The sequence below is a fragment of the Cucurbita maxima genome, unplaced genomic scaffold, assembly GCF_002738345.1.
Source record: "Cucurbita maxima cultivar Rimu unplaced genomic scaffold, Cmax_1.0 Cma_Scf00010, whole genome shotgun sequence".
Classification (NCBI taxonomy): domain Eukaryota; kingdom Viridiplantae; phylum Streptophyta; class Magnoliopsida; order Cucurbitales; family Cucurbitaceae; genus Cucurbita; species Cucurbita maxima.
This window is the reverse complement of record NW_019272026.1, coordinates 4,277,482-4,289,857: the sequence shown is the minus strand read 5'-3', so window position 1 is coordinate 4,289,857 and position 12,376 is coordinate 4,277,482. Positions and strand designations below refer to the sequence as shown.

At 39.1% G+C, this 12,376-nt stretch overlaps 2 protein-coding genes and 1 non-coding gene across 3 annotated transcripts; 2 read left to right on the top strand and 1 right to left on the bottom strand.

Annotated features, from left to right (window-relative positions):
- The first annotated feature begins 474 nt into the window (after window positions 1–474).
- LOC111485754 (putative leucine-rich repeat receptor-like serine/threonine-protein kinase At2g24130) lies at window positions 475–4,264 on the top strand. The gene is made up of 2 exons (XM_023132778.1): window positions 475–3,137; window positions 3,662–4,264. The coding sequence occupies exons 1-2, from the start codon at window positions 611–613 to the stop codon at window positions 4,057–4,059; spliced, it is 2,925 nt and encodes a 974-aa protein (XP_022988546.1). The 5' UTR covers window positions 475–610; the 3' UTR covers window positions 4,060–4,264.
- Window positions 4,265–6,658: 2,394 nt separating this feature from the next.
- Window positions 6,659–6,868, top strand: LOC111485846. Its single transcript, XR_002718742.1, has one exon. It is a non-coding gene; the product is annotated as a Plant small nucleolar RNA U3 (small nucleolar RNA).
- A 604-nt stretch (window positions 6,869–7,472) lies between these two features.
- On the bottom strand, window positions 7,473–11,311 carry LOC111485753 (putative leucine-rich repeat receptor-like serine/threonine-protein kinase At2g24130). The gene is made up of 2 exons (XM_023132777.1): window positions 8,709–11,311; window positions 7,473–8,003 (listed from the first exon to the last, which is right to left on the bottom strand). The coding sequence occupies exons 1-2, from the start codon at window positions 11,266–11,268 to the stop codon at window positions 7,591–7,593; spliced, it is 2,973 nt and encodes a 990-aa protein (XP_022988545.1). The 5' UTR covers window positions 11,269–11,311; the 3' UTR covers window positions 7,473–7,590.
- Between the last annotated feature and the right edge of the window lie 1,065 nt (window positions 11,312–12,376).

Below are 12,376 nucleotides of genomic sequence, written 5' to 3'. Positions count from 1 at the left end.
AAGTACAAAATCGTATTATCTTTTCTTAACAGCACATAATCCACTAATCCCATCCCCCACATTTCCACCATTTCTCCCTTTTTCTTTTAAATAATTATTTAACTCGCTGTTCTTTTAATTTCTTTTCTTTTATTTATTTAATAAAATAGGGTTAGGCATGTTCTGCTCGTGATGACGTGTTTGCCACCACATTTATTCAAACCCTAAACTTATCCTACGCGGCGTGTGTAATTTGCACACGTGGTCATCGCCCATTCATCCATGTCAAAGTCAAACATCACAAGCGCCATATGAAACGAAGCCTCCTGTTTCCCTTACCTCAACGGCTGTTAGGCACAGTAATAGTATTTTATTTTTATTTTTTTTTTCTTTTTAAAACCAACGCATATAAGAAATATTGATATATTCTTTTTAATTTTAAAATTTTAAAATTATATAGAAAATAAAAATTCCAACTGGTTACAAAAAGTAATTTTAGAGTCAAATATGATCTCTACTATTTTATTAGCCATTTACATTCCTTTGCTACCCTTCTTAAATCCCCTGCTTCATCAACGCCCCCATCCCCTTCTCTCTCTTCCCTGTTCCAACTCAAACTCCATACTCAGTCATGAAGCTCTGCAAATTCTGCGTCTTATTCTTTCAGTTCTTGGCAATTCTTTTACAAAACAGAGCTTCTGGAGAAGAAGAAGCCTCTGTTAATGGCGTTCCTCAGATAGCAGCATTGCTTTCCTTCAGAAATGGGATTGTTTCCGATCCACAGAACTATCTCAAGGATTGGAAATCGTCTTCCACGCTTCATTTCTGCAACTGGGTTGGTATCCAATGCAACAATTCAACCCAACAAATTCAAAAGCTTGATCTAAGCGATATGTCGCTCAAAGGCACCATTTCTCCATCTCTGTCGAACCTCTCTTCCTTAACAATTCTCGACCTCTCAAGAAACTCATTCGAAGGTTCAATCCCAATGGAGTTAGGTTTTCTCGTTAATCTTCAACAACTTAGCTTATCATGGAATCACCTGACAGGAAATATACCCACAGAGCTCGGGTTTCTCCAGAAATTGGAGTTTCTCGATCTGGGTAGCAACAAACTCGAAGGGGAAATTCCTCTGTTTTGCAATGGTTCTAATTTGTCCTTGAAATACATAGATTTCTCCAACAATTCATTGAGCGGCGAAATCCCTTTAAGGAATGAATGCCCTTTGACGGATTTGATGTGTCTTTTGCTTTGGTCAAACAAATTGGAGGGGGAGATTCCTCTGGCGCTATCAAATTCAACCAAATTGAAATGGCTGGATTTGGGTTCTAATAAGCTTTCAGGGGAGCTGCCTTCTGAGATTGTTCTGAAAATGCCATTGTTGCAGTACCTTTACTTGCCTGATAATGGGTTCATTAGCCATGATCATAACTCAAATCTCCAACCCTTTTTCGCTTCTTTAGTGAATTCTTCAAATCTTCAAGAGCTTCAGTTAGCTGGAAACCGTCTCGGTGGAGAGATTCCTTCCATTATTGGCGATCTTCATCGCAATCTTTCACAGCTTCATTTGGATGATAATCGTATCTATGGCGAAATTCCTCCTTCCATTTCAAATCTTAGAAATCTAACCCTTTTGAACCTCTCAAGTAACCTTCTAAATGGAACCATTCCTCCAGAGCTTTCCAGATTGACCAATCTCGAGAGGTTTTATTTGTCAAACAATTCACTTTCCGGTGAAATCCCATCTTCTCTCGGCGAAATCCCCCGTTTGGGTCTTCTTGATTTGTCTAGAAATAACCTCTCTGGTTCTATTCCAGAGGCTTTGGCGAATCTTTCCCAGTTGAGAAAATTGCTTCTTTATGCCAACAATCTCTCCGGCACCATCCCATCAAGCCTCGGAAAATGCACCAACTTGGAGATTTTGGACCTTTCGAGCAATCAAATTTCAGGGGTTCTTCCCATTGAAGTTGCAGGATTGAGAAGCTTGAAACTCTATTTGAATCTTTCAAGCAACCATTTACATGGGCCTTTGCCATTGGAGCTTAGCAAAATGGACATGGTCCTTGCTATTGACTTGTCCTCCAACAATCTCTCAGGCCCAATTCCATCGCAGCTTGGAAGCTGCGTTGCGCTTGAAAGCCTCAATCTTTCTGATAACTCCTTTGATGGGCCTTTGCCTGTTTCAATCAGCCAACTTCAATATCTCCGAACGCTCGATGTTTCTTTCAATAAGCTTTCAGGGAAAGTCCCAAACAAGGGGGTGTTTTCATGGCTGACAATATCATCTTTCCAAGGGAATAATGGTCTATGTGGGTCGATCAATGGGCTACCAAAATGCAGGGAGAAACACAAGCGCCGTATACTGTCGATTCTCATGTCTTCTTCAGCAGCTTTTGTGTTCTGCATGATTGGGATCTCGTTTGCAGCTGTGAGAACAAAAATGAGAGAACGATTTGCAGTTTTCAACAAAAGGGATTTAGAAGAAGCTTATGAAGAACAAGAAACAGAGAGAAAAGAAACGAAGTACCCAAGAATCTCATACGGGCAGCTAGTGGAAGCCACCGGCGGATTCAGCTCCTCCAGCCTAATTGGGTCGGGGAGATTTGGAGATGTGTACAAGGGAACTCTGCCAGACAACACCAAAATCGCTGTCAAAGTTTTGAATCCATTAAGAACAGCAGGGGAAATTTCAGGGAGTTTTAAAAGAGAATGTCAAGTTTTGAGAAGAACAAGGCATAGGAATTTGATGAAGATTATAACGACTTGCAGCCGGCCGGATTTTAAGGCTCTTGTTCTTCCATTGATGTCGAATGGGAGCTTGGAAAGTCACCTGTATCCAAGGCAGGGGGAAGGACCCAGTTGGTATAAGATTGATTTGGTTCAAGTGGTGAGCATTTGCAGCGATGTGGCTGAAGGAGTGGCGTATTTGCACCACCATTCGCCGGTTAGAGTGGTGCATTGTGACCTTAAACCTAGTAATATTCTTCTTGATGAGGACATGACTGCTTTGGTCACTGATTTTGGCATTGCCAGATTAGTGAGCGGTGGAGACGACAATCATGATAATGACAATCATGGTGCTGCTTCTCAACAAGATTCAGCTTCCTTCAGTTCGACTCATGGCTTGCTTTGTGGGTCTGTCGGTTACATAGCTCCGGGTAAGCTTACTAAATCCACTGCAAACAAACCCAGTTGATATTGTGTTCTTTTGTGCGGTTGCATGACGAGCAGATATTGTCTTCGTTAGCCTGTTCCTTTGAGTTGAATTTTTTCTTTTGAGCTTCTTCTCAAACTTTTAAAACGCGTTTTCACAATCCACTCACTTCAGAGCCCAGCGTCTGTGCGGACACTTGTTTCTTCTCCAATTGTTTCTTCTCCAATCAACGTGAGACCCCTCAATCCACCCTCTTCGGGATCCAGCGTCTTCGCTGGCACATCGTCTAGTGTCCACCTCCCTTCAGAGTCCACCTTCCTCGCTGACACATCATCTGGTATTTGGCTCTGGTACCACTTGTAACCGTCCAAGCCTACAACTAGTCGATATTGTTCTCCTTGAATTTTTACACCACTAGTAGTTATTGTCTCTTTGATTTTTCCCTTCCCATCAAAGTTTTAAAATGAGTCAGTTATTTTTTTGATAAGTAGTCCAAAACTGATAGTACTTCTCTAAATTTGAACGTAGAGTACGGACTAGGAAAACGGGCGTCAACAGAGGGGGACGTGTTCAGTTACGGGGTGCTTCTGTTAGAACTCATAACAGGGAAGCGTCCAACAGATCACTTTTTCGCGCAAGGAGCAGGGCTGCAGGGATGGGTCAAAAGCCAATACCCAGATAGGCTGGACCCCATAGTGGACGACGCAATGGACAGATACTGCAGGGCGGCAGCGGCGGCGGAAGGAGGGGCAAGGCCTTGCAAGCGGCTATGGCGAGAAGTGATAGTGGAGGTTATAGAAATGGGGCTGATGTGTACTCAGTTCAGCCCCGCAATGAGGCCGACCATGGTGGATGTGGCTCAAGAAATGACGCGTTTGAAGGAATATCTCTCGCATTCCTTGTCCTCTCTGTATACGAGACGGTGACGGCAATGAGGCGGAGCATGGTGGTGGTGGTGGACTACATCCATGGCGGTTCCTCTCATCTGTAAATGAAGGTTGCTGATCCATTGTTTTCAAATATGGTGTCATCAACTCAAACTAATTCGTTTCGTTATTAGATTTGTTTGTTATCTTGTAATTTAAGATGTATATGGGAATACATTTTTCCTTTATGTAATTTTTGTGTTGTTCTTGGGTGCCTTTCATAGGGAATATTTTGGATCAACTAGCTTCTCCAAAATGTCTCATATACTAATAAATATAGTATTCTTTGATTGAATTGATTATAACTCAAGATCAATTCTCTAAATTAGCTGAAGTGGACTTTCATCATCCAACATTAACATTTACAACAATAGAATTTATAATACATATTAAGTTAATAATTAAAATGATACGAAGTAGTCGTAATATAAATGTTATTTACAAAAGTTAGATATTCTTAATTTTCATAATAATTTATAAATAGGGTTGGATTGAGTTGTAACTTTATTTTTAGTTGGTCAAGTTCACCAAATTAAAAAATGTCGGGACAAAAAATTTCCATTTTTAAAAAATTCAACCCAACTCAAATCAAGAAAAGAAAATATAACTCAACCAATAATATCATGATTGACTGAATTCTCATAATCATATAAATATACCCCTACTTTTAAAATATTGAAGGCAATGAAGATACGTCAGATACAAAATTCAAAATTGAAATCTCGGAGTAATTATTCACTTTGTGTTCCTAAACTAATATTAAGTAAAAAAAAAAAAAAAAAAAAAAAAAAAAAAAAAAAAAAAAAAAAAAAAAAAAAAAAAAAAAAAAAAAAAAAAAAAAAAGAATACAAATGCAAAATAACAACAATAATCCACGTGTGTGTAGTTAAGGAGGAATAGTGGAATTTAGCCAACCCAAGTTGGAGTGCAAATTTTGAATTTTGATGGGCTTTCATATCATAAATAGATAACTCTCCTTGGTTAGGTCAACAACTTCAGACTCAAGATCCCTTTTGGTTTATCCCTAAATTTTGATGAACAATCCAAGATATCGAGGCCCATGTCACTGTGATAATACAACAAATTTCAAAGATAAAAAGAAATTCTCAACTTTAGAAGTGTAAACTGAGTTATGATGGAGATATTGAAGTAAATGTCATCCATGAGGTTGCTATCATGGAGAGACATGACAGTTCTACCTACCTCTTTGGGTTTGCTACACAAATCTATAATGGGTAGCCTTTCTTATTGTCAGTGGAATGAGCATTGTGCAAAATTTGATATCATTTGCACCTACTTTAAAGCTCTACTGGATTATATCTATTTTTCCAGTACTCATCATCTTCTATTTCTCAACCAATTGTCTTTTGCTTAAAGGTTCATTATGTAAGAACCTTCCACCATTATCTCCAGAAAGATCACCAGACATGCCCCATTTCAAGTTGGAAAGAGTGCAATGATGAAGTTTGAATCTATATGATCATGTCTATTCTGGTGTTGATTCTCATCTAGAGTATGTGTAAGAACTCGTGCACGAAGTCAACTCACCTGTAAACAACTTAAGTCCACCGTTGACAGATATTGTCGTTTTTAGACTTTTCCTTTCGGATTTTTCCTCAAAGTTTTTAAAACGTGTCTGGTAGAGAGAGATTTCCACACCAATCTATGTGAGATCACAATCCATCTACTTCAAGGCCCCGCGTTCTCGCTGGCAATAACTCTTCTCTCCAATCGACTTGAGATTTCACAATTGGTTGGAGAGGAGAACGAAACATTCTTTTTAAGGGTGTGAAAACCTCTCCCTAGCATACACGTTTTAAAAACTTTGAGAGGAAGCCCGAAAGTAAAAGTCTAAAGAGAACAATATCTGCTAACGGTGAGCTTGGGTTTAAACGGTTGCACAAAATTTTCCTCAAAAAACTTAATTGGTTACCACATAATTGCAACACAGAGATAAATTAGGCCAATGAGCTAAAGATATATTGGTTGACTAACCTTGTCAAAAAGTCAAAATAATGACATAAAAAAGTTAACCAAATGAATAGGGTCGTGTTGGATGCTGTTGTAGAGGATATATCTTATGTACTTTTGTTGAAAAAGTTGGTTCCTCCAAGTAATAGACTTCATTTCAATGACAGAACGATTGTGATTTGAATGTTCCCTTCAATACTTTTTAAAACATAGATTTGTATTCTAGTGGAATCTTACCTAACTCAAAGAGTTTGTAGCTAGATAAGATTGCAACGATACGACGACTCAAAATCTACGACGAGATGAGAAATTAACCAATGACGATGCAACTCGTGCTCAAAGCGAAAATGTGGTAGAATAGAGTTTGTTGAGTGCAGATATGCATCAGAAGTTGACTTCCTTTACAAGTCTTCTCATTCACACTTAACTTGTTAATCAAACTTTGTTCTATGTTAAATCTTAACACAAGAACTAGAATATTACGGTCCAAGCTAATGATATGGTTTGCTTTCGCCTATTATGTATTGCCGTCAGTCTCACTGTTTTAAAACGCGGTTATTATTAGGGAGAGATTTTCACACCCTTATAAGAATTATTTTGTTCCCCTCAAACCGATGTGGGATCCCACAAACTACTTCAACAAGATTTGTTCTAATAGGTTATACATTTGTGTCTTTGAATTCTATGGAGCCAAGAATCGAAATCTGGAGGATGAGCCACTACCCTGTGGCTAGAGTGTGAGATTAATGGCTCAACGGGCTTCGGTCCTGTGGCTGTAGAGGATCGTTCTTGGTAGACTATGTTCTGCTAGGTTGGTTGCAAGGCAGTGTGAAAGACTTTAAATACTTTTATTGTGAGATCCTATATCGGTTAGAGAGAGAAACGAAGCATTCCTTATAAGGGTATGGAAACCTCTCCTTAGCAGACGCATTTTAAAATTGTGAGACTGACAGGATACGTAACGGGTTAAAACAGACAATATCAGCTGGCTTTTGAGTAAGGGGAGATTCTGATTCAATCTTTAAGAAACTATTCCAGACTGACCATGAAGCTCAAGAACAGGAAACGTTGACTCATCATTGTATCTGTAATCAAATTTAGAGATTGTTTTTACACTTACAGCAGATCTAAACTCTTTCACCACAGGATTTGGACCTAACTGAGGCAAACAACATGGTATACTGAGTTTTTGGTCAAGTGGAAGTGATTAATTAATTTAAGTGTAAAGTTCAAAAGTGGAGATAATCATTATGCTGGAAGATGATACAAAGAACTTCTATGATTCTCCACTTAGTACATAATCTACAATCTATATTGCTAATTCCATCTGAATGGTAGGTTAAAAGAGACATTAAATTATGTTGGCAGCAATACTCTCATGTGCTGCTTTTTGGATATTGTCTGGGCAACAGATTGGTTGAAGATCCGTTCATAACCTGATTTCATTGCAAATAAAGTGGCTTTTCAATTTGGTGATGACATTATTTAGGTTCTAATATCAGTTTTAAGCTGACTTTCTTAAGAACACATTACCAAACTGCTAAATCATTTGGTGTATAATCAGCAACCTTCATGTTTGGCAGGACCAGGTTCTGGAATCCACAATGATAAAGAGTTTGAGAGATGCTCCTTTAAACGTTTCATTTCGTGAGCTACGTTGACCATGCTTGGCCTGGACGATGGAGTGTACTGTGTGCACATGATACCGAGCACGATCAACTCGAATAGAATTTGACATTGCAGTTTGGGAGATTGTTCTGCAACGTTTGGCGTTGGAAGGTCATATCTTTCCATTGCTTCGTTGGCTATATCTTCAAGCTTGTGAGGGTAGTGGCTTTTTACCCATTCATGCAGGCCTGAACCTTGTTGGAAATGATGATCAGTTGGACGCTTTCCTGTCACAACTTCTAATAGAAGAACTCCAAAACTAAACACGTCTCCTTCAGTTGAAGGACGTTCTCCTATTCCATATTCTGCATTCCCAAATGCAAACAAAAATGTTAATAAGATTAATTCTCATCATAGCCTCCAATGGAACAAAGTTTTTGTAACTGTCCAAGTTCACCAAGTCCACCGATGGTAGATATTGTCTGCTTTGGTCCGATATATATCGTCGTAAGCTTCATAGTTTTAAAACCCGTCTAATAGAGAGAGGTTTCCACACCCTTACGAGGAATGCCTCGTTCCCCTCTCAAACCGATGTGGGATCTCACAATCCACCCCACTTGGGGATTCAGCGTTCTCGTTGGCACACTGCCCGGTGTCTGGCTCTGATGCCATTTGTAACAGCCCAAGCCCACCGCTAGCAGATATTGTCTGCTTTAGCCTGTTATATATCGCCATCAGTCTCACAGTTTTAAAACGCGTCTGCTAGGGAGAGGTTTCCACCCTTGTAAGAAATGTTTCGTTCTCCTCTCTAACTAAAGTGGGATCTCACAATCCATTCCCCTTGGGGGTCCAGCGTCCTCGCTGGCACACCACCGCCCGGTGTCTGGATCTGATACCATTTGTAACAACCCAAGCCTACTGCTAGCAGATATCCCGTCAGCCTCACGATTTCAAAACACGTCTGCTAGGGAGAAGTTTCTATACCCTTATATGGAATGCTTCGTTCCACTCTCTAACCAGTATGGGATCTGACAGTTTTGTGTTGAGTTGAAATGGACGGGGTTATTCACCTGGAGCTATGTAGCCAACAGACCCACATAACAAACCATGAGTTGAACTGAAGGAAGTTGACTCGTTTCCATAAGAAGAAAGATTGTTAGCTTCTCCTCCCCCAATGATCAGTCTTGAAATTCCAAAATCAGTGACCACAGCAGTCATGTCATCGTCAAGAAGAATGTTGCTTGGTTTAATATCACAATGCACCACTCTAACCGGTGAGTGGTGATGCAGATAGGCCACACCTTCAGCCACATCACTGCAAATCCTCACCATTTCAACCAAATCTAGCTTATGAATACTCAATCCTAACCCATTAGGATACAGATAGTTTTCCAAGCTCCCATTTGACATCAATGGAAGAACAAGAGCATTGAAATCTGGTCTGCTACAAGTGGTTATAATCCTGATCAAATTTCTATGCCTTGTTCTTTTCAGCACTTGACATTCTCTTTTAAAGCTTCCTGAGACATCACCTGCTGTTCTTATTGGCTTCAAAACTTTGACAGCAATCATTGTCTTATCTGGTAGAATTCCTTTGTAGACTTCCCCAAATCTTCCTGTCCCAACCAAGCTGGAAGAGCTGAAACCATCAGTAGCATCCACCAGTTGTCTGTACGAGATTCTTGGATATTCCACCTCCTTCCAATCTGTAGTTTGTTGTTCATATTCTTTCGAACGCCTCCGATTCAAACCGAAACGTTTCATTCTCGTTTTCGACCGGAATACGAAGACAATCCCAGTAATGAAAAGTACAAAAACTGCCAAAGAACACAACAGAATTGGCAACAACTTATAGAGCTTATGTCCTTCCCTGCACTTAGGCAAGCCTTTGATTGAGCCACAAAGACCATTATTACCAAGGAAAGAAGACAATGTCAGCCATGAAAACACCCCATTGTTTGGAACTCGACCTGAAAATCTGTTAAAAGACAAGTTGAGCTGCTTGAGAGTTGAAGATGTCTGAATACTGTCGGGAATGTTTCCAATCAATTGGTTGAAAGAAACATCAAGCGTTTGAAGATAAGGCATTTGGCCAATGGAAACTGGTAAAGACCCATCAAAGGAGTTGAAAGATAAATTGAGGTACTCCAGTGCTATGCAGTTCCCAAGCTGGGATGGAATTGGGCCAGAGAGATTGTTGAAGGACAAGTCAATGGCAAGCACCATGTCCATTTTGCTAAGCTCCCATGGCAATGGTCCATGTAAATGGTTTCTTGACAGGTTCATATAAAACTTCATGGTCCTCACAGCAATTTCACTAGGAATAACACCAGAAATCTGATTGCTGGAAAGATCTAAGAAATCTAAATTGGTACATTTTCCCAAACTTGGTGGGATTGTTCCTGAGAGCTTGTTTCCATAAAGCCATAGCTGTCTCAACTGTGAAAGATTAGCCAAGGTTTCAGGAACAGAACCAGACAGCTCGTTGCTTGAAAAATCAATATAACTCAAAGGCTGAATCTCACCAAGAGAAAGTGGGATTTCACCAGAGAGTAAATTCCTGGAGAGGTGAATATTAACAAGCTTCCTTAATCTTCCAACCTCAAAAGGAATGGTTCCATTCAAAACATTACCAGACAAGTTCAAAACAGTAAGGTTTGTGAGGTTTAGAATGGAAGGAGGAATTGAGCCATGGATGAGATTATCATTCAAATGAATCTCTGAGAGATTGACATGAAGATCACCAATAGTAGAAGGAATTTCTCCACCAAGATGATTGCTAGCTAAACTAATCTCTTGAAGCTTTGAAGAATTGGAGAAAGAAGCAAAAAACCGCTTAAGATTTGAGTTCCCATCATGGCTCACAAATTCATTGTCAGACAAGTAAACATACACCAAAGATGGCATATTCATAACAGGCAACTCCCCACTCAGCTTATTTGACCCCAAATCCAGCCATTTCAACTTCGTTGAGTTCAAAAGAGCTGCTGGAACACGACCCTCCAGCTTGTTAGACCATAGCAGAAACTCCACCAAATCTTTCAGCTCACACCCATCGTTCGAAGGTATCTTCCCACTTAAAGAATTGTTCGACAGGTCAATATACCTCAATGGAGAGGTCGACCCATTACAGAACAGCAGCTCAGGAATCTCCCCTTCAAGCCTGTTGCCACCCAAATTAAGATACTGCAATTGGTTAAGATTTTGAAGCTCTGTGGGGATTTTTCCTGTGAGTAAATTCCCTTTTAAGGCCAGTTGCTGAAGATGAACCAGAGAACCCAATTCCTTGGGGATTTGACCTTCAAAGAAATTCTCAGATAAATCAAGAATCTCCAAGGAAGAAAGATTGGAAAGAAACGGAGAAATGGTGCCTCCAATCGAGGAAGCAGAAAGAATAATGGAAACAACTTGGTGGGTGCGATTGCTGCACTCAATCCCCGTCCAGTTACACAAGTGAAGCTTTGAATCTAAACTCCAATTTTGAAGATGGTTTTTTGGGTCAGAGGAAACCCCATCTTTGAAAGCAAGCAATGCCGCTCTGTTGTGATGGTTGTCTTCAAGGCTGCCAAATGCTCCATTGAAGAGAAGAAAAATAAAGCACAGAAAAGGGAGCTCGCAAAGACCCCCCATTGATGAAACAGAGACAAAAGGGTTTCACGAGGAGATGAGTTGGAGGAGGAGCAGTGTCAATTTATTTGAAAATTTTGGGGCCTAACCGCCGTTGACTAGTGGATGATCACTTGGCGCCAGTGGGCTTTGACTTTTGAACTTTTGACCAATTGGATTTTATCACGTGTGAACAATTTTAAAAAGAGGTGGATTAAATTTAGATTAAGCATATCAAATGTCCTCTGATTCAAATTACTTTGAGACTAATTAATCATGATTATTAATCCACATTGTAGTAAAATAATAATAATAATAATAATAATAACCAATGGTATTGTAATGTTTATTAATTTAAAAGATATTATTTAGATTTAGGGTTTTGTCAACCGAATCATAATCCCAATACAAATGTGTCGTTTCTTGGAAATGGGCTATTGGGTTGGGATGCATTGCCACTTCTTAAAGTTCATAACACCTAATTTTCTTTTCTTTTCTTTTTTAAATAAATAATAATAAAAAAGAGTCCATTTTCTCACATTATTTATATTTTTTTTACGTGAAAATCGTGTGCCCTTGTGAGGTTAAAATGCATAGTCCGAACTTGTCGACAAAAATTTCCCATTATTTTATAATAAGAATAATTTTATAAAGTTTATTTATTGAAGTAAAAAAACTATTTATTATTATATTGCCTTTTTTTTTTTATTTAATTTATTTAAGGTTTATGTTTTAAGAACCAAAGTTGTTTGGGCTATCGCGCAAGCCTATTGGGCTGTCTGGATGGGCCTGACTAAAAACTGGGCTAAACTTTATTATGGGCCTCAGATGCCAAGCCCATTAATATTGACATCAACTGAAATCATTGCAGAAGCATGTAGGGATAACATGATGAATTTTAAGTTTAGAACAGTTATCTTTTGTTAATTTCTTTTATAAATTATGAAAATTTCGATTCACCCACCATGTCGGTATCGAACCCATAAACATACAAAAACATTTGACATATCGACGAAAATTTTGAATTTTTTTAATTATTATTAAGTTGATATGATCGATATTTATGAAATTAGGTTGGGTGCTTAGGGTTATGAACAAAATGGTTTACTCGGCTCCAGGTGAAGAGTTATAC